Below are 19,441 nucleotides of genomic sequence, written 5' to 3'. Positions count from 1 at the left end.
ACCCCTTGAGTCACTTCTAAAGCTTCCTTCCTTTTATTTTTTTCCCTATGTTACCTATTTGAATATGTTATCTGGACAATGCCCTGGCTGGGATGATTTAATTGGGGATTGGTCCTGCTTTGAGCAGGGGGTTGGACTAGATGACCTCCTGAGGTCCCTTCCGACCCTGATATTCTATGATTCTATCTGTGGGTGGGCCAACAACCCTCTGTGTATTTGCATGTGTGTTTTCTGTTATGGTACGGAGGGTTAGTTGTGAATGAACAAATAATACACATATATGTTACTTAGATTCTTGGCAGAGTAGCATCCCGTGTACTTTGTTTTGAACATCGAACAACATTATTGTCACATTAGCTTTTAGAACAGCGGTTCTCAAACTTTTGTATTGGTGACCCCTTTCACACAGTAAGCTTCTGAGTGTGACCTCCCCTGCCCCCTTATAAATTAAAAACACTTTGTATTAGGGCTGTCAAGCGATTAAAAAATTAATCACAATTAATCACACCGTTAATAATAGAATACCATTTATTTAAATATTTTTGGGTGTTTTCTACATTTTCAAATATATTGATTTCAATTGCAACATAGAATACAAAGTGTACAGTGCTTACCCTATATTTATTTTTTTACAAATATTTGCACTGTAAAAAACCCAAAAGAAATAGTATTTTTCAATTCACCTAATACAAGTACTGTAGTGCAATCTCTTTATCATGAAAGTTGAACTTACAAATGTAGAATTATGTACAAAAAATAACTGCATTCAAAAATAAAACAATGTAAAACTTTAGAGCCTACAAGTCCACTCAGTCCTACTTCAGCCAATTGCTAGACAAACAAGTGTGGTTACAATTTGCAGGAGATAATGCTGCCCACTTCTTGTTTACAATGTCACCTGAAAGTGAGAACAGGCATTCTGATGGCACTGTTGTAGCTGGCGTCACAAGATATTTACATGCCAGATGTGCTAAGTACTTCATACTTCAACCACCATTCCAGAGGACATGCATCCATGCTGATGATGCTCATTAAAAAAATAATGCGTCAATTAAATTTGTGACTGAACTCCTTGGGGGAGAATTGTATGTCTCCTGTTCTGTTTTACCCACATTTTGCCATATATTGCACGTTATAGCAGTCTCAGATGATGACCCAGCACATGTTCGTTTTAAGAACTTTCACAGCAGATTTGACAAAACGCAAATATATACCAATGTGAGATTTCTAAAAATAGGTATAGCACTTGACCCAAGGTTTAAGAATCTGAAGTGCCTTCCGAAATCTGAGAGGGACGAAGTTTGCAACGCCAGCTACAAAAGTGCCATGTGAACGCCTATTCTCACTTTCAGGTGACATTATACATAAGAAGCAGGCAGCATTATCTCCCATAAATGTAAACAAACTTATTTGTCTTAGCGATTGGCTGAACAAGAAGTAGGACTGAATGGATTTTTAGGCTTTAAAGTTTTACATTATTTTGTTTTTGAATCCAGCTATGTAACAAAAAAAAAATCTACATTTTTAAGTTGCACTTTCACAATAAGAGATTGCACTATCGTACTTGTATGAGGTCAACTGAAAAATACTATTTCTTTTGTATATCATTTTACAGTGCAAATATTTGTAATAAAACTTATAATACAAAGTGAGCACTGTACACTTTGTATTCTGTGTTGTAACAGAAATCAATATATTTTAAAATGCAGAAAATCATCCAAAATATTTAATACATTTCAATTGGTATTCTATTGTTTAACAGTGTGATTAATTGCGATTAATCGACAGCAGTATTTTTTATATTTAACACTGTTATAAATGCTGGCAGCAAAGCAGGGTTTGGGGGTGGAGGCTGACAGCTCATGGCCCCAGTGTAATAACCTTGTGACCCGCTGAGGGTTTGAGAACCCCTGTTTTAGAAGACATACTCCTCATGCTTGTAATTCTGCAAAGTTAGCTGGTTACCAGCCTGACTGAAAGCAGCATCCCAGCTCTACTTTATAGTCCCACATGAGCCAGCTAGCTTCAGTGGAAAGCACCACTAAACTCATATCAGAGGTTTGTGTGTGGAGGGAGGTTAGGGGAAACACTTGAATAAGAACCCAAGTTAACTCTGCAGTTAAGACATAATAGACTTATGGAAAGTAAAAGCAGGAGCTCCCAATATGGAGTCAGCCTAATAGCGAAGAGAGACCATCTTAGCAGAAGCAGCTGGAGCAGACACAGAGTACATAATCTCTGGAGATTGATTTCCTCAGACTGACTTTTTCAGTTTAAAGAACAGGAGTACTTGTGTGTTCTTTTTGCGGAAACAGACTAACACGGCTGTTACTCTGAAACCTGTCATTTTTCAGTTTAGACTCAGTATTAGGTTTGTTCTGACCTTTTCTTGTCCCTTTACCTAACAGTCCCTGACCGGGCAGCCTCACTCTGTTGACTCTCTGTGCTCCTATCATCCTCTTATTTTCCTCTTCTCATCTTCTCTATAATGTCCCCTTTCTCCTTCAGACTATCCTAGCTCCACATATTTAAAAAAATTACAAGGAGAAATATAGAAAAATAAACTTTAAAAAAATGTGGAAGCAACGTGCCATTTGTTAAGCATCACTGTGTTTATCCTGCTTGTATGCTGTATTTTTTCCCCTCAGCTTTTGCCTGTCTTGTGTATTAGCTATAAACTCTTCATGGCAGGGAGCACATTTTTAATATAAATATTTGTTTTGTATGGAACCTAACATAATAGGATCCCTATCTTGATTTCCAGCAGCATCTACAGGCCCTATACAAATATCAACAAAAAAGAACAAAACAGATGCTCATGGGAGTCTTAAACTAAGATAATTTTTTAATACATAGAAAGCATGTAACCTTCAATATTTTCAGCAACATATAAATGTCCACATATTGAGTATTTCTTTTATATCTAAAGGCGATGATGTGTTTATTTTTATACTCTGACAAGTTTTCACCTTCCCTTTCAGATATCAAAAATTTTCAGAATATCTAGTAAAGTGACAATACTTAAATCTCCCCCCAAAAATTACCTGTTTTCTCTGCCACTGTAACTGTTACACTCTTATTTCCCCTTAATCTGGTGTGTGTAATACAGGTCCTGTATGGACAAAAATTGCACAATATTTTCTTGATCAAGTTTTTATATCTAAGATGTTCAAAATTATGTATTTATTTTTCCTCTTTCTAGATGTTTTGAGAAAAGTAAAGCATGTTTGTGTTTGTAGGCTGGGGCTATAAGTGGTGGAGATTCCCCCAGTTCCTTCCAGAAACTATTTCTCAGAGGGCATGTCTAAATGGGGATACTCAGAAAAGTTAAGCTGAATTAACTGAAGATGTAAATTTAACATGCATTATTTAACACTCAATGACTCACTCAGAAGTAAAGTGGTCTTAGGATGCTTTAGCTTAATTCACAAAGCGTCCCTGTCTAGACATGCCCTAAAGAAAATCTTTCCTTGTAACTTTGCTCAACTTCCTCTCATAACTCTTAGTTTTATCCACTATGATTCCCTAAAGAATGCATCATCCATCAAATATTGGAAACTTATTGTGTCCTCTTAGCTGTCGTATGGAAAATTTGCTCAGATGCTATAGCATCTGAATAACCTCAATGCTCTGCACCTAATCTGATGGAAAACCACCAGTTTAGAAGCAATACATTGTATTTATTTCTTGTAGATCATTATCATGTCAGGTTAGAAATGAACATGGCAACGTAACACATTATTTGCTAGCTCCAGTAGGCAGTATCCAAACTGAATTTTCCATGAGTATGTCTTCAAAAACCTGGGCGAAAAAGTGGGGTTGGGATTATTTTGATCTCTTGTAAAGTGCTTCAGAATAGATGACTTGCCAAAGTACTAGCTGTCAGGTCACAGTACTTGTTATGACTTCAATATCCCAATAACGACATGGTTGTTTTTCTTAATTCTCTTCTAACACACAATGCCCAGTCAAATACATACGAGATACAAATAGAAAAAAAGCAAACTGCTGCCAGAGTGGATTTCTGGTGATCAACCTTGCCCCCTTATTCCTTCTGTACTATTCCCAAAGGACAATATATGTTATGAGGGCACACATACACCATTATGAAAAGTGTAGACAAAATTACATATAGTCTCAGGTTAAAGTGTAGTACTACTTTGAAAAGTGAGTAGGCAATAATGACATCTTGTTACTTAACAGATCTGCTCCTGCATGTATTCAGTGACCAACTTACTTAAGATAAAAAAAAAAAGGTTGGATTAATCTTTACTGCTGTCAGCACTGCAAGACCAACAGTTATAGGAGAGTGTCCTGTATTGTATTATGACTCACCCAAAATCATCAACAAAACTGTTAACTAAGTTCCACCTGCAGGTACAATTTATGTTCTGGGATATGGGTCTCAAACCTTATTGAAGAAAATGGCAGTACACATGTATAACCGATGACAGAATACATCTTGCAGAATTTTTGTCACTGGAAATGATGCACAAGTCACGAAGACTACAGCTGGGCTTTCAGATTCCAGGGTGAAATAGCAGAATTGGCTGTTGGAAACATCTTTTTCTTGCATACTGCAAGTTTGATATGGGAATCACTGAGGTTTAGTAAACACGGAAGTCCACAAATCCTTTTATTCCAAAGAGTTATTTTTCAGAGTAGAATCATACTTTAAAATTGAACACATATTTATTATTATATTGTTACCAAACTACATTTTGATTTATATCCTCTTTTGCCTTACTGTGTCCCTGTTTTTTTCTATATTATTAAAAAATCAGAATCATATAACATGATGTTTTAGCAAATGCAAGAACTTAGGCCCTCCCTATTAAAGATTCAAAAGTATTTTTGCGTAGTGTGCGTGAACAAGGTTTGTGAAATGCTAATGGTATGAATTATGGTCATTCATCACTCCTATACTGAGGTATAAGCTAGTCTACTGGATGGTATGGCAAATCATCCTGACATGTTTATATTAATGTTTATGTAAATGAGCATAAGAAAGAAATGGTCAAATTTATGTTAAAGACTTTTAAAGGCTTAACAGCATCTTACTAAGTATATATGTCAGCTTAATCTAATCCTCCTACTTCTAACACGTCCTATGGTCTCAGCACGGTGCCTATAATGCTCTCATATGTTATGAGGGATTGACTCTGAGAAGTTCACCATCAGCAGTAGACTTTGTTTAATAAAACTTTACATTTGGTCTTAGGCTGACAGAATGCTATCTTTCTCAAATTTGCATCACAAACCTTTAGCTGCTTCTGACATCAATAACACTGGCAATAATACTTTCCAGTAATCTGTTACAACACAGAGTGCACATATTCTCAGTTCCCATCTTACTTTGTCAGCTGCCAACAGGCTGCTCTAATTTGCGTGGACTGGTTCAAATGAACATTGAAATTCGTTGCGCCAAAAAGCACTCTTCTAATCAGCATCTCATTTGAGCAGATCTTTGGTGGTGTTCCTTTCCTTGCCTCAAGGTCTTCAAGTTCTACTTAAGTAAAGCATCTTTCTTTCCCTTCATGTCCACACTGATCTCCTTGTAGAATGGACAATGCATTGGGCTTCTGAGCTCACCAGAAAGTCTGCTGATACCAGCTACTGAATTAACCTCAGGAATGGAACAATAGAGTATGGTTATTACATTTGTCTCCTGTGGAGTGTTCCCTCTTATCCCAAAAGTGATCAATGGAAGCCCATCAATATCTAGAAACACAGCAATGTTTAGTTAGAATAGAGTATGTTAGAATTTAGTTAGAATATGACCTCCCATATGAGGTCATAAAAAGAGGACCCACCACAACTCTCTCTCAGTTCCCTTTCAGTTTGAAGCCTGTGGTAAATAAGGACTCTGAAAAGCAGGGATGGCAGGTGGGTCATGGGATCCACACTGAATACAACACCTTGAAGAACAGCAGTTCATTGTTTTTCAAGCGTGTGTCAATGTGGATCCCAATGTAGGTAAATGGCAAGTAATATACTCTCAGGATTGTGGGAGTGAGGATCATCAGCTGAATCAGTCAAACACGGAATGAAGAACTGCTCTCCGAAACTTGGCGTCTGCTCCAGCACCTGTCAAGGGCATAGTGTTTCACAACTGTGTCAGTCCATGTTGCAACCTTCCAAATCTCAGAGATCAGAATATTTCTGAAACAGATGACAGATGCAGCCTGTGCTCTGGTGCAGTGTGCCTTAACGTTTGAAGAGAGAGGTTTGCCAGCCAGCTGATAACAGTGGAAATGCACTCCATGGTCCACCTGGACATTTTCTGGGACAAGATGGTTTGGCCCTTTGACAGGCCAGAAATGGCCACAAAGCGTCAGGGAGACAGCTGAAATAGCTCATTAAGGCAACACAGTAAAGCTTTGCATACATCCAGGGTGTGCAGTTTCTTCCTTCCTGGCATCAAACGCATCTTCAGGAAGAAGACTGGCAAGGTAATGGATTGATTTAGGTGAAACTCTGAAAACTCCTTAGGGCTGAACTGGGGTGCAGTCTCAGGCACCATGTTGTTCATATGAAAAGCTGTGTAAGGCACTCCAGCCATGAGAGCCTGGAGTTCACTGACTCTTAGAGCTGAAGTGATGGTGACTAGAAAGGACAGTTTGTGATGGTAAGGAGGTGCATAGACATGGTGACAGTCATTCAAAGAGAGGCTCCAGGGAGGACAAAACTGAATTCCCATGAGGGAGCTGAACCAGAAGGCAAGTATGAAGGAAGACTCTGGGGAATTTTGATAATGTTGGCTGTGAGAAGACGAAGCACAATGGTACTGGTGTGTGACATGCCAATGCTGCTGCCAAGTGAACTCATCAGATAATTTAATACCCAGTTCAGTGCCTGTCTTTACATGCTGGTGGTGGCTTATACCAGTAGGGGAATCTGGCAAACCTCTCTGAAAGGAGAAGTTTTGTGCTTGACAATGGGGAGAACTTATAGCCCACTGATGGTGAAGAGCAGTAGACCTCTTTTAGGGGTAGCACTAATGTGAATGGTTCTGTCGATACTGGAGCCTGTACCGGTACCGGCAGTCACTTTAGCACAAGTGATGTTCCTATTCTCTCCTAAGCTTGTCTTCCATGGTTGGTCTCAATGCTGTGGGAGGCAGTCCCACAGCCAGGGTTGGTGCTAACAGGGTTTTGAGCACCATCGGTGGTTCCTTCTCCACAGCCCTTGATGCTTTGTGGGGCTGGTGGATTTCTCTCCAAGGCTTTGTGTTGTCTCTCCTTATGGGAGGCTACTGAGCTCTGTCTGAAGTCTCTGCCTCGATGCTTGAAGTAACATCTGTCAGTGCACCCTTTGATGTCAGAGATGTCTGTTTTGACACCGATGGTGTAGATGCCAGTGACGGTGCCAGTTCTTTTCTCAGCGCCATCTTTTCTGCACTGGTCTCAGATGTAGTGTATTTACTGAATGGGGTGCTAGATGATGATGGCTTGTCTACTAACAGGATCCTGGAATTGTTTCCTCAGGCTCTGATGAGATCTTCACAGATTGTTCTAGAAGATGGAGTTTCAGCCCTGTCTCTCTCAACTTACGCATTCTAAAAGAAAATGACAGGCATGCTGAGCATCTGCTAGGTATGTGTGATTCCCCCAAACTAATCCCCCTTTGAAGGGGATTAGTCCATTGCAGGATGGACAGGGCTTTAAACCTGCAGGTTTCAAGTCTGCCGCATTAAGGAGGAGGGGGCATCAACATGGGGGGTGTAGTCATTGATACTCAGTTAAAATGGGTCAATTGGATGACTGAGGTTGAACATAAAGGTAATGAAAGGAGTTCTGGAGAAAATCAGACGGTTTAGCCAAAGCTAAGAACTAATGTGCTGGATACTCACCAGGTTCCATCTCGCTGCCACAGTCTTCGAATTGCAAGGAAACATCATGCTGCTCTGCCCTTTATACCCTCACATGGGGGCATGAAGAGGCACAAGGTGAATGTGTGAACCCAACAGACCCGACTATTCGAAAGTTTCCAGTCTTGTGAGCACTGAGGCTCATGCACACTTACAATGGGATGCACACTGACACATACTTACTTAAAGAAGAAGGTTCTATTTTTTAGTCAAAAAAGGTAAAAGGCAATGTGTTTCTATAGTAAGTTAGCAACGCACTAGTTGAATCTCTTATGTGTTTTAAACTCAAGTGGTGGACTAGCATTTAAATTAAAAAGTCAACAACACAGAGTCAGCAACAAAAGCTAGCTTTACTAATTATAAAAAGCCTATAGTTAAGTTTCACCAAATGTAGCAGCATAAAAGGCAAAAGTTGAACTCCTCTTTGGACTACAGAATAAAAGTGTTTCCTGTAGAGCACATTACTGTTACTCTAGTGACACCAAAGCAAAGTATGACCATAATAAAGTATAAGTGGAAAGTTCCTAGAACCTAATAACCAGTCAAGCTAAGAACGTCTATGTAAAAACCTATTTATTAGTGTATGTCTATCAACAACACGACTTTAACTAATTTGACAATTAATTTAACAACACAATCTCAAAAACTAATACTTTAAATTGTCAATGAATTATAGAATCTAAAAAATATTCTGGAGTCTATTAATAAAAAGGTTGGGAAAACAATAAAAAAGGTTTGAAAACAGTCAGAAAGAAAAGGGTTTCATATTCTTTCTTCCTACATGTTTCACCCTTTCTATATGCAGAATTATACAGGTAAAAAAACTGTAAATATTGTTCAAAACTGACAGTCGGAATATATAAAATTTATATTAATTTATATTTCATGAGCTATATAATAATAGCATGAAGAGACTCCGGGGGGCATTTCAGTGGTCCATTAGTATACTGCATCCCTTGAGAGGTTGAAGCAACTCCACCGGAGGTCTTATTCCTCACAATGCACCCATTTAACCATGCCTCTTGTTGTGCCTTAATGCTGTATTAAAAGATGTTTTTTTCTGATTTTGATCCTTCCTTACAGCAGAAAGGAAACGGATTTAAAAATTCTCATATCTGGGGTCTACAGTACACTGTCAGAGTGGTAGCTAACAGGAAGAGTAGCCTCATCAGTAGTCACTTTAACTGGAAACTTTATTTTCAGATACATTGTACAGTGCGTCTTCTCTCCATATAAACTTTTTGAACAAAAGTGTTAAAGCAACACGGGTGAAGTTTCCTTTTAAATTCTTTACTGGTAATTTAGTGCTGGCTATAAATGTAATGCCTACTACGTTTTCACAAGAATTCATTTCTTACGAATGATGATAATGACAACGGTCATTAGGGCCTTACAGAGATTTAAAAGGAACCAAGGATGAATGAATAAATAAAAACCATGATGACTCATTCTATACCCATGCCATTAGTATAACATAAAATACCAAACAGTCAAATTTCCCTCCATCCCACCTATTTATACATTTTGCTCAATTCTAGACTTAAATAAGGCAAATGTATGTTATTCCAAAGTCATTATTATATGCCCTGTGAAACATCAGGGAGGAAGCAGGCGAAAGGATAATGTAAATCACATGCTAGGAACATGTTTTAATCAGGCTTCTTCTTAGCTCTCAAACAAGGCATAGTAGAACAACAACATTCTGTCAGGCTATATGTTCATTTCTTGCTTCTTGGATTAAGCACGCTTATTCCATGCCACATTTTTTATCGCTTTCTATTCTTGCATTTTAAATCTATTAAACAATGTCAAGTTGAATTTCCTTCAAAAACTGCTGCAGGTTAAGTAAAAAACAAAAAAAAGTAGGATCTTTGAGGGCTAGCTTTTATGTCAGCTAATTAATATGGATCATTTGTGGTTTTACAAATATCTTTTTGTGTGTGTGTGTGTGCATGTGCACAAGAGATGAATATAGACTAAGGGCCTGATCCTACAGTAGAACCTCAGAGTTACAGACACCTTGGGAATGAAGGTTGTCAGTAACTCTGAACAAAGCACAGTTCGGACTCCAGATCCAGCAGTTGATGCTCCAGGTCAGGTCTAAGCAGGAGCAGAACTTCCTACTCACTGCCAGCATGAGTTTGCAAGCTTATCCCCCCCTGCCCTCCCTTCTTAGCTGTGTGTGTGTGTGTTCCTGGGGTGGGGGGAACATCCTGTCTTCTCCAGGCCAGGGGTGTGTGGGGTAAAAGCAGCCCATCTCCCTCCCGATGGAGGTGGGGGTGAGCGGCGAGGGAGGGGTGAAAGCAGCGCAGGACTCCTGCTCTGCTGGCTCTCTGTCTTGGTCTGCAGCAGTAGCATCTTGCTGTAAGTGGCTGCCTCATGCATGGGGGTGGGGATGGGGACAGGGACAGGCAGCCCAGATGTGCCTACCTTTAAGTATAGGCACAGTACAGTATTTGCTTTTTTTTTTTGTCTCTGCTGCTGTCTGGTTACTTCCAGTTTCACATGGTGTCCAAGTGACCAGTCAGTCTGTAACTCTGGTGTTCATATCTTTGAGGTTCTATTGTACTTCTATTGAAGTCATCGGCTAAGCTCTTGTTGATTTCAATAAGAGCAGGATTAGGTCTTTAAACATTTTGTAGGCCTGTCAAATTAAAGAGGTTTCTGTGCAGTTGCACGTCCTTATTGTTTTCTCTAACTGAATATAGCACAGACCCTAGACATCATGACACAGGAGATAAATTATAATTATAATATTGTTACTGGTTTGAGCTCTCTTTACTTTGCAAGGGGATCGAAATTCTAGAGAGTTCTAATTCTGCAACAAACATTAAAGATTCAAACAATATACTAAATTTGTTTGCTCAACTGTCATTCATCCCTTCAGACGGGTCTATTTTAAAGCCACTGATTGACAAAACACTTAGCCCACATTTAAAGACACCCATGCACTCACCACTATTCTCTACCTTTGAGAAACTGACACTTTTTCATTGTTTTTATATTTTAATCTTGTTTCTGCTCTAAATAATTTTTGCCTTCTAGCATCTGGAAATTACCAGCTATGCTGTACATGATCAGCAATACAAACGCTTGGTACGTAAACTGTTCAAAGACTTTGAGGCAGAAGATTCATTCTTCCAGAGTCTGACTCATTTTTGTTTTTGTCATCTCTTTGGGCTGCCAGATTTCTTGCCAGGCTAATTTTTTTTTGCTAAGTGGTAATATGGCTGGTGATCAGAAAAGGAACATTCATATCCTAATCATGCCTACTCGTCACAGGTGCTTTTCCAGCTAAACTTTAGATATAGGTAAACAAATATTCCCCTTCCTCCCAACAATAGTCTTACCTGCTTGTAGTGTTTCAGCATCAAAACTATCCTTCCTGTAGAAAGTTCTGAAACACAAGGGAATTGCAGTGCAATCTTCTGAAAGTTTCTCGACAGCTTGTCTAAACACAGCAACCATATCATGAAGAGTCCTATCTAAATCGACTGACGAAACAGATGGTGAAATCAAGTTTAGGCATATTGAGATAGATGCACTAGATGCAGAACTGGACTCCACAGCTTCACATACAATTTGGCAGCCCTCTGACATCATCTTCATCACAGAAGTTTTCCTTTCTGATGGATCATCCACTACTGCAATGACATGCCACTCAATGACTGCATCTCTGGGTAGGTGGGGAACCACGACCACAGTTAGCATTCCACAGACTGCAGCTAGATCACTGTACATCTCTGGATCTTCTGCCTAAAAATTAAACAAAATATCCTGGACATTAGCAAGGAATGGAAATACCCGAGAAATAGAGAACGTGCACCATGAGAATTTAATTTATAAAACTGGCAAAGCTACAAAGAAATAGTAAACATGTTAAATGTTAAAGTGAAAGGAATGACTCATATTTCGTTATTAAAAATTTTTTTTAAAAAATATATTAAAAAAATACAGTGTGTATACTATGGTATATTCACATTGTGTTTATATGAATACTTCAGTGTTGTTATCAAGGATGCTTTGGTTTGTTCTGCAATCTTTTCTTACTGAGAAAGTCATCTTAAGCAATTATGAGTTTAACAGCTAATACCTGCTCATCTTCCCAACCTTAGCCTCCTATTAAGTCTTTGTCATTCAAAGGAGTAGTAGTGACGTTAACAAACTTTATGCTCATTCTTATACAATAGACAGGAATCAAAGAACAGCAGACAGATCATGTAATGTGACATTTGTCCATTCCAATATTCTTTGAATGTAAGAAATGTTAATGGTGCTGCTGAGGCCATGGAAATAGATGAGCACAATACTTATGTTCCATGAAACAAATTCAGTTACCAGTGACATAGGCTGCTCTGAGAAGCAGCATGTCTTGAACATAGCTTTCTAAAGGGTGAGAGCCTCTCCCTAGTGACGAAGTTCAGCCTGCACTGGCCCTGCAGGTCTGAGGTTATTCTTACACCAAAGCCCATTACTTGGCAAGCCAACTGCTGTGCCTGTGAGCTGTATTTAATAATGGCAAACAAGAAGTGGGATAATATTTAGTTTCTTACTTTCCCTACAAGCCTCGCAAAAATTACAAGCTAAATTTTACTATACCATGGTAACAACTATGGGAAGGGAACAGAGGGCTGCAGATCACTGCATGTTCACTAAAGTTTCCTCTGGGAATGAGGGGAGGAATTTGAGAAGCTGCACCCTTTTAAATCTAACAGTTAAGGGTTTTACAGAGAATTCTGTTCTGAATTCTTAGTAATCCAGAGATTGCCCCGCTTGTATTGCCCTGCACTTCTATCCGTTTTGTTCTCACAGCACTGCTCCCTCAGGATAGCAACATAAGGCTCTAAGATATTAAAACCCAAACAGAAACTCAGAATAGCATACTTTAGCCTTCAACAATCTTAAAGTTAAGCATGGGCTTAAGTGCTTAAAGTTAAATATATTGTCAGAGTTACAGAGTGGAATATGCCTCAGACCCCTTTTAGTCCCTCTGAAGTGCACTTCTTAGGTGACAAACCTGGCTTCCTGCACCTCACTCTGAACCATGCAGCCCAATCACTCAACAGCAGTCCCCTTGTTTCCCAACTGCATTAACATGAGAAGCCCAGCTGCTTTTGACACCTGTAAACCCTTCCATTCCAGGGACCTGTGACGAGGGAGTTGATTAAAGTGACTCAAAAGTAGCATCTTCAAAACAAAGCATTATTTATTCATTCCCCAAAGGTACAAAGTATGTAGAGCTAAGGAGAAAAACAACAAAAGATCTACTATATACATGGCTCTTACACCTAAATCTTTCTGTGCCAGCTTTTGTAAATGCTCCTCAGCCCTGCTAACCCCTATCTCTGGCTGGGAGAAACAGATGTACTGCTTACAACATGCTCTCTCTGGTTATTCCCTTCCTAGCCTGTCAGCTTTCATGACATTCCCTGGGCAATCTCTGGCCACTCACTCAACTTTGCTCCCTTTTCTAGGTCCGGGGTCCTGAAATAGTTTCATGTTCCCTTAGATTTCTCTCTTTTCACCCTTGGCAAAACATCTATGTCACCAGGGTGGGGCCAAGGGGCCACCTCTTCAGGGCTATGCACCTAGCTGCTGTGTTGGAGAATTTGTTGAGATGCTCCTTATCTAGGCCTTTGTTCTAGTTTTCTTGCTTGGTTTCTTTAACAAACCCTTTTGACCTAACTCCACAGCAAGCAGCCTGTTATAAACAAGCACACAAAGACATACAACAGATTTATAAAAAATAATACAGATATTTCCCAGTTCTCCACACATGTGCCTAACTGCTCTCCTGAATTGGGGCCCAAATGAGTAGTACCATTTTATGTATGCATGTGTTCCTAACACATTTCACTCATGAAACCTGTTAAATGAAAACGAATCTGTTTATGAAAGTAAATCTTATTTTATTATATATATCTTCCTGAAGGAATACTGTGTTGAAGGAATAATAAATTACTTTTACCTGTCTTCTGAGCATATGAATTTTTATTTAAACAAGTTTCAGATTTTCTTTCTGGTCAACAGTTTTTTTTTCATTTCTTTTAAGAGATCAGACATTAAGTACTCTTGATATTAGTGGCTTACACTTTCTTCTCCTTTGTGTTTATGATAACTTTTTTATATACCAATTTGCTTATACTGCAGTCTATACCGGTAATTCTCTACATTGCCTGACCTATGAATGGAAAAATAATAACAAGTTAAAACAGTCATTTTACCTGAAGTCGATAAGGCCATAACACTCACCCTGCCTTCAATTCACATGCTCAATTTTCATCCACTCACTCTCGACTTCGAGAGGAAGGAATAATGACAGGTTAGAGGCACTTTATTTCAAAATTCACTCACAAAGTTATTGACAACCATTTTTCCACAGAAAAGTCTCTGCTGCTTGACCCTCGTGAGCTGTTTACATGAAAAATGCACTTACTTCTAGATTAACGATAGTGGAGTCTAATTCCATACCAAACATATAGCAATTGCTTTAGCATCTCTGTTTTTGATATGAGACCAAAAATAGGGATAATTTGTCTCAAATTGCAGTCACTTCAGTCATAATAAAATCTCACTGAGTACTGTTTGCTTTCAGTACTTTCATTAGGTAAGCTGGGGCTGTTATTAAGGTACCAACACATAAATGTTATATTAGCACTTAACAGTAGCACAGTATTCTCCTCCAGGAGATGAATTCTAACCTTGTCAATATAATTCTGCTCTGAGTGCTGTAAAACAGTTTGAAAAGATGAAATACTGGCGCTCTGCACTGAAAAAAAAAAGTCATGCTCATTCAGGCTTAAAGGCCACTCTGTTGGCCCAAGGTGCTGAGGTACTGTTTAGAAAATAAGTCTAAAGAAGCTCTCTCAGGTCAAGTCAAGCATTGAGACAAACTTTTCTACTTTCTTGTACTGTCTTAGGTTGTTAAATCAATTACTTAGTATTTCTGCTTGCCTTCAGCTGCCATTTAGAATATGAAAGGAAATATAGGAAAGGCCAAGATAAAGTACATTTTCAAACGCAACAAATGATAATCATTCTGAGTGAAAGACATGCACTGTGCACCCAGTCTCATAAATAGGACCCTACCAAATTCACAATCCATTCTGATCAATTTCATGGCCATAGGATTTGATATTTAGTCAATTTCGCATTTTCAGATGTTTACATCTGAAATTTCATAGTGTTGTAACTGTGAAGGTCCTAACCTAAAAAGTGGTTTGGGATGGGGTGGCGTTGCAAAGCTGTTATAGGAGGGCTACAGGACTGCCACAGTCTCTTCTGTGCTGCCTTCAGAGCTGGGGAGCTGCAGGGAGTTCCCAGAGGTAGAGGTGGGTCTGATTTTCCCCATGCTGTTGGGAGCACCCCAGCTGGGGGCTCCTAGCTGCTAGTCCCATCCAGGCTAGGGACAGGACTTGTCCTAACCCTGCACAGCTGCTCTTGGTGGGAGATCAGACCCTTCTCCGGGTACCTCCTCCAGCTACAGAAAGCTCTGCGGCTGGGGCACTCCCAGCAGCTCGGGGAAGACTGAACCCACCTTTACCTCGGGAAGCCTTCTCTGGCTGCAGGAAGCTCTGGAGCTGCTGCCCAGCCAGAGATTCATGCAGCAGTGGGAGATAACCAGAGGTGGGTCTGATCTCCCCCTGAGAGCAGCTGTGCAGGGAAGAGTAAGTCCCATCTCTCCCCAGCCCAGGGACTGGCAGCTGGGTATTCAGGGTATTCAGTTATTTAAGGCTCACTTTTTCAAACAAATAGAACATCTCTGTTCTTCAAAAATGACAGTGCCTTTTTGAAAATAAGTTGGGAGAGGTCACTGTTTAAAGATCTAATAACAGACAATGGAATATAAGAAAGATCTTTAATGCCCTGCCCCTCCCACTTCCCTACAGGATTTATTTCATGGTCTGTGACAAATTTTTCATCGCTGTGAATTTGGTTGGGCCCTACTCATAAACTTGCATTTTGCAGCACCCCAACCTTTAACTTAACAAAGCACAAGCGATGGAGCTGCTGGGAACTAAAGATCTTTCTTATATTCCATTGTCTTTTATTGGCTCTTTAAACAGTGACCTCTCCCAACTTATTTTCAAAAAGGCACTGTCATTTTTGAAGAACAGAAATGTTCTATTTGTTTGAAAAAGTGAGCCAAAGTTGTTACTTCTAAGCTGCCTTAAATAACTGAATACCGTTTCTTTAGCATCTGCAGCATACAAGGTATTTCTTATAGCATCAGGAAGTGCCAGGGAATACTGTATATAAGGAACCAGGATTATTTAAGTTAAAATTGGCAATTTTTAAAAGTTACTTACAATCTAGTTATATTAATCTTTAAAATGTGAGTGGGTTATACTGGATTGGGAAACAACAGGTAGGTAACTGTATGGGGGCCCTGATTCACCAAGATACTTAAGCAAATCAAATAAATGGGAATATTCACTGTGCTTAAATTTATTCACGTTTACGGAGCTTGCTGAACTGGGGTCTGAGTCTGTAAAGATGGTCAGGGTAGGAGGTTATTGAACTGACCTTTGTATCAAAACAATTAATATAAAAAAATGTCTCACCGCTTCTTGCCAAATGAAGGAAAGTTCACAACTGCAGTTTCTCCCAGATTTTTAAACATATAATTAACCTGTACCTGGCTACCTTTCCACATTAACAATAAAACGGTGGTTTAAAACAGAACTGCTGTATGCTCATACACAAATGCTTTCCTGAGTTTTCTTTCTGTCAAAGGACTTATATGCCTTAAGTTTGTATGCCTCATTTGATCAGGACATGCAAGCATATGAACTACAGAAACACAAGATGGATTTAAGAGGCAGGCTGCAAATTTATTAATAGAACACTGGGATGAGGGAGGGTACCAGGCATTTAACGGGTTCCAGTGGCTCTAACCAATAGCTCCATGTGTACCCGCCAAGGCGTGGCAGAGATTGCCAATGGAAGACCTCAGTCTGTGAAGACTTCTCCTATAGGCATAAGGGCTACCAGTGAAATTCCAGGTCTCATTTACCTCTGGAAGTGGCCTTTTTAGCCTTTATATGCACTTGACACCTGTCACTAACTGTGACAAGCTAATCAGTTTTACTTTTCCGAATATTAAACTTACGAGTCCTATTGCTTTCCACCCAGCTGTGCCTCCATGATGCTGCGAAGAAGGTGAAAAAAACCACTGGACCTTGGAAAATTTGGTTCAATGGGGAAAATTCCTTACTGATCCTATAACAGGTCATTGGGCAGATCTAACAACACAGCTCCCATGCTACAACTAAAGGGAGGGAGAGTGGTTAAGCTACATGGGAAAAGATGCATTTGAAAAGCTTGGGAGAGTTTAAATGTGTATGTGTGGGCACGGGGTACATGCAAGAGCAACTTGGCTAGCTCTGTCACCCATCCCCAGCCAGTGGGAAGGTGGCAGATCTGAGGTAGGTTGGGCAGTTGCCTCTCTTGCCCCATGTGTGCTCTTGCATCTCCCACCCCTTCTGCCTTCTGGGCATCATGTTACATCCCCCACAGTCTGTTCAAGATCCTTTCCTTTTGACTGCTGACAGGGCTCTGAGGGAGACGGTTAGTTTGATTTCATTCTGTTTTCACTCTTCATGTACAAGAGTTACATGAATCCCATCACTTATTCCAGTGAATGCTTAATTGGGTGTTGTATTACTACAAAACAGAGTGGCAGTCACTGCAGTGAACACACCTAAATCAAAACCACTGCACTACAAGTGATGTAAATTAACTTAAGAAGAATGTGACACTCAAAAATGTTTAAATTAAAATAAGTCTTGCTAATTGTTAAAGTTTTTTTAATTAAAAAACTGAAAAAGCTCACCACTTCCAAATGAAAGAGGGAGTTAAAAAATACTCAGATCTGACAAGCATGTTTTCAATCCAATATAGTATTTTACCTAATGAAAAAATTTATTTGAAAAAAGATACACATTTTACATATTTACATTTATTACATATATTTGCTTGTTTGGGTTTCTTCCTTTAAGTACATTACAAAGATTTCCTTTTGTTGTATGTGTGGAGGTTAAGGTTTAGTGATTTCATGAGTGAATATGGGATCTGACTACATTTGAGAGAGAGAAATATATGGGTAACTGCTAGTTCTACAAAGAACTGACTTACAGAACAAAAACTGTTGTTTCTTTTAGAAGTTTAGTTTATGCAAACCTTCTCTGGTATGTATTATTACACCATTACAGTGGCAAGATTAATGTGCCTTTAAATAATACATTTAAAATTTCCTTTACACTGTCTGCATAAAACAGATTGTACCAGACTCCAGAGATCCAGTTTAAGCTTTGCTACAGTCTCCTAGAACAATAGGTTTATGACTTTTATAAGTGGTGATTCCACTAGGAAAACTGCAGAGAAATAAAATGTCAATTCCTGAGGAAAGAAAGACAGAAGTAAACCTCCTTTTCAGCATTCTAGTTTGTCAAACACGTATGAGCCAAAGATATCTCTGGTGTAACTCTACTGATTTCAGTGGGTAAATCTGGCAGGTCCAGTCTTTCATAGTGATAAAATTAAGTGTGAAGCATCTTTTCTTTTCAAAGCTTACTGTTGTGAACTACAAGAAATAATACAGCCTGGTATTTTGAATTCCTTTCTGAAATTACACAGGTTATTTGTTGTGTACTTAAAAAAAAAGTATTAACACAATTTAAAGGCAGTATCCAAGATAGGTAGATTAAAATAGATTTTTAAAAGCTTTAGTATTTATTATGGAAGCAAAAAGGACTATGCTATTTAAAAATCATGTTTCTGTCTGAAATTTTGCACCCTAATTCTGCAATGTGTTGCACAGAGAGGTGTGTACTTGGACTTCAGTGAGGCTCTGTGTGGGTTCAACTGGAGGATGGGGGCCATATTTATTTACTGTTATTAAAAGTAACACTCAGTGTTTAATGTAATTGATAGAGACTATACAAAAAGGACCTCTATTTTTTCTGTTTGTTTACTCTGTGCATTTGATAGCACATTCTGAATGGCTTGTTTCACTACCTGTACAATTTATAGACAGTTTCCCCTGATGTTTGTGTGGGTCTTTTGCATGCATTTTTAAAAACAGGGGAAGTGGTCACAGAAGTGCAAAAACTGGCTTGGAAACTTAGGGCAAGATTTTTAAAGGAATTTAGGTGCCTGTCTCGCATTGGTTTCAGTACTTCCAGATGAGGCTCTTTGCATAACCATGGTGTAAAACTCTATGGTGGTGCCTTGAAGTTAGCTATCAGATGAAAGATGGTCAATTTAACTTTTGGCGATAAGATACTTTTGAGTGTACACGAGTGCAACTCCAATTATGTACAAAAGGAATGTAAGGGAACTGGGTTATATGGGAGTCAGGGATACAACTGGTTAGAGTCAGGGCTTGTCATGAGGACAGACCACCTAAACTTCTTCTGTAGTCCATCAAGCATGTAAAAAGCAACTCACAAGAGAACTAACTAAAGATACCCCCTTAGGCCTCATCCTGCAGAGACTTACATATGTGCTCAACTACCTGCACTGTGAGGAGTTCCAAAGTCAATGGGACTATTCATAGTGTATAAAGTT

General features: G+C 39.2%; 1 protein-coding gene across 6 annotated transcripts in view; it reads right to left on the bottom strand.

Annotated features, from left to right (window-relative positions):
• Positions 1-19,441, bottom strand: part of DPH6 (diphthamine biosynthesis 6) — a 376,392-nt gene that overhangs the window by 59,209 nt on the left and 297,742 nt on the right. For all 6 annotated transcript variants that reach the window (XM_048854094.2, XM_048854095.2, XM_048854096.2 and 3 more), the window contains one exon: positions 11,221-11,626. In XM_048854094.2, coding sequence (XP_048710051.2) covers positions 11,221-11,626 — 406 coding nt within the window. The remainder of the gene's footprint in view (positions 1-11,220; positions 11,627-19,441) is intronic.

Source organism: Caretta caretta, chromosome 6, assembly GCF_965140235.1.
Source record: "Caretta caretta isolate rCarCar2 chromosome 6, rCarCar1.hap1, whole genome shotgun sequence".
Classification (NCBI taxonomy): domain Eukaryota; kingdom Metazoa; phylum Chordata; order Testudines; family Cheloniidae; genus Caretta; species Caretta caretta.
Note: the sequence above shows the minus strand (reverse complement) of the source record. Positions and strands in the feature narration are given on the sequence as shown.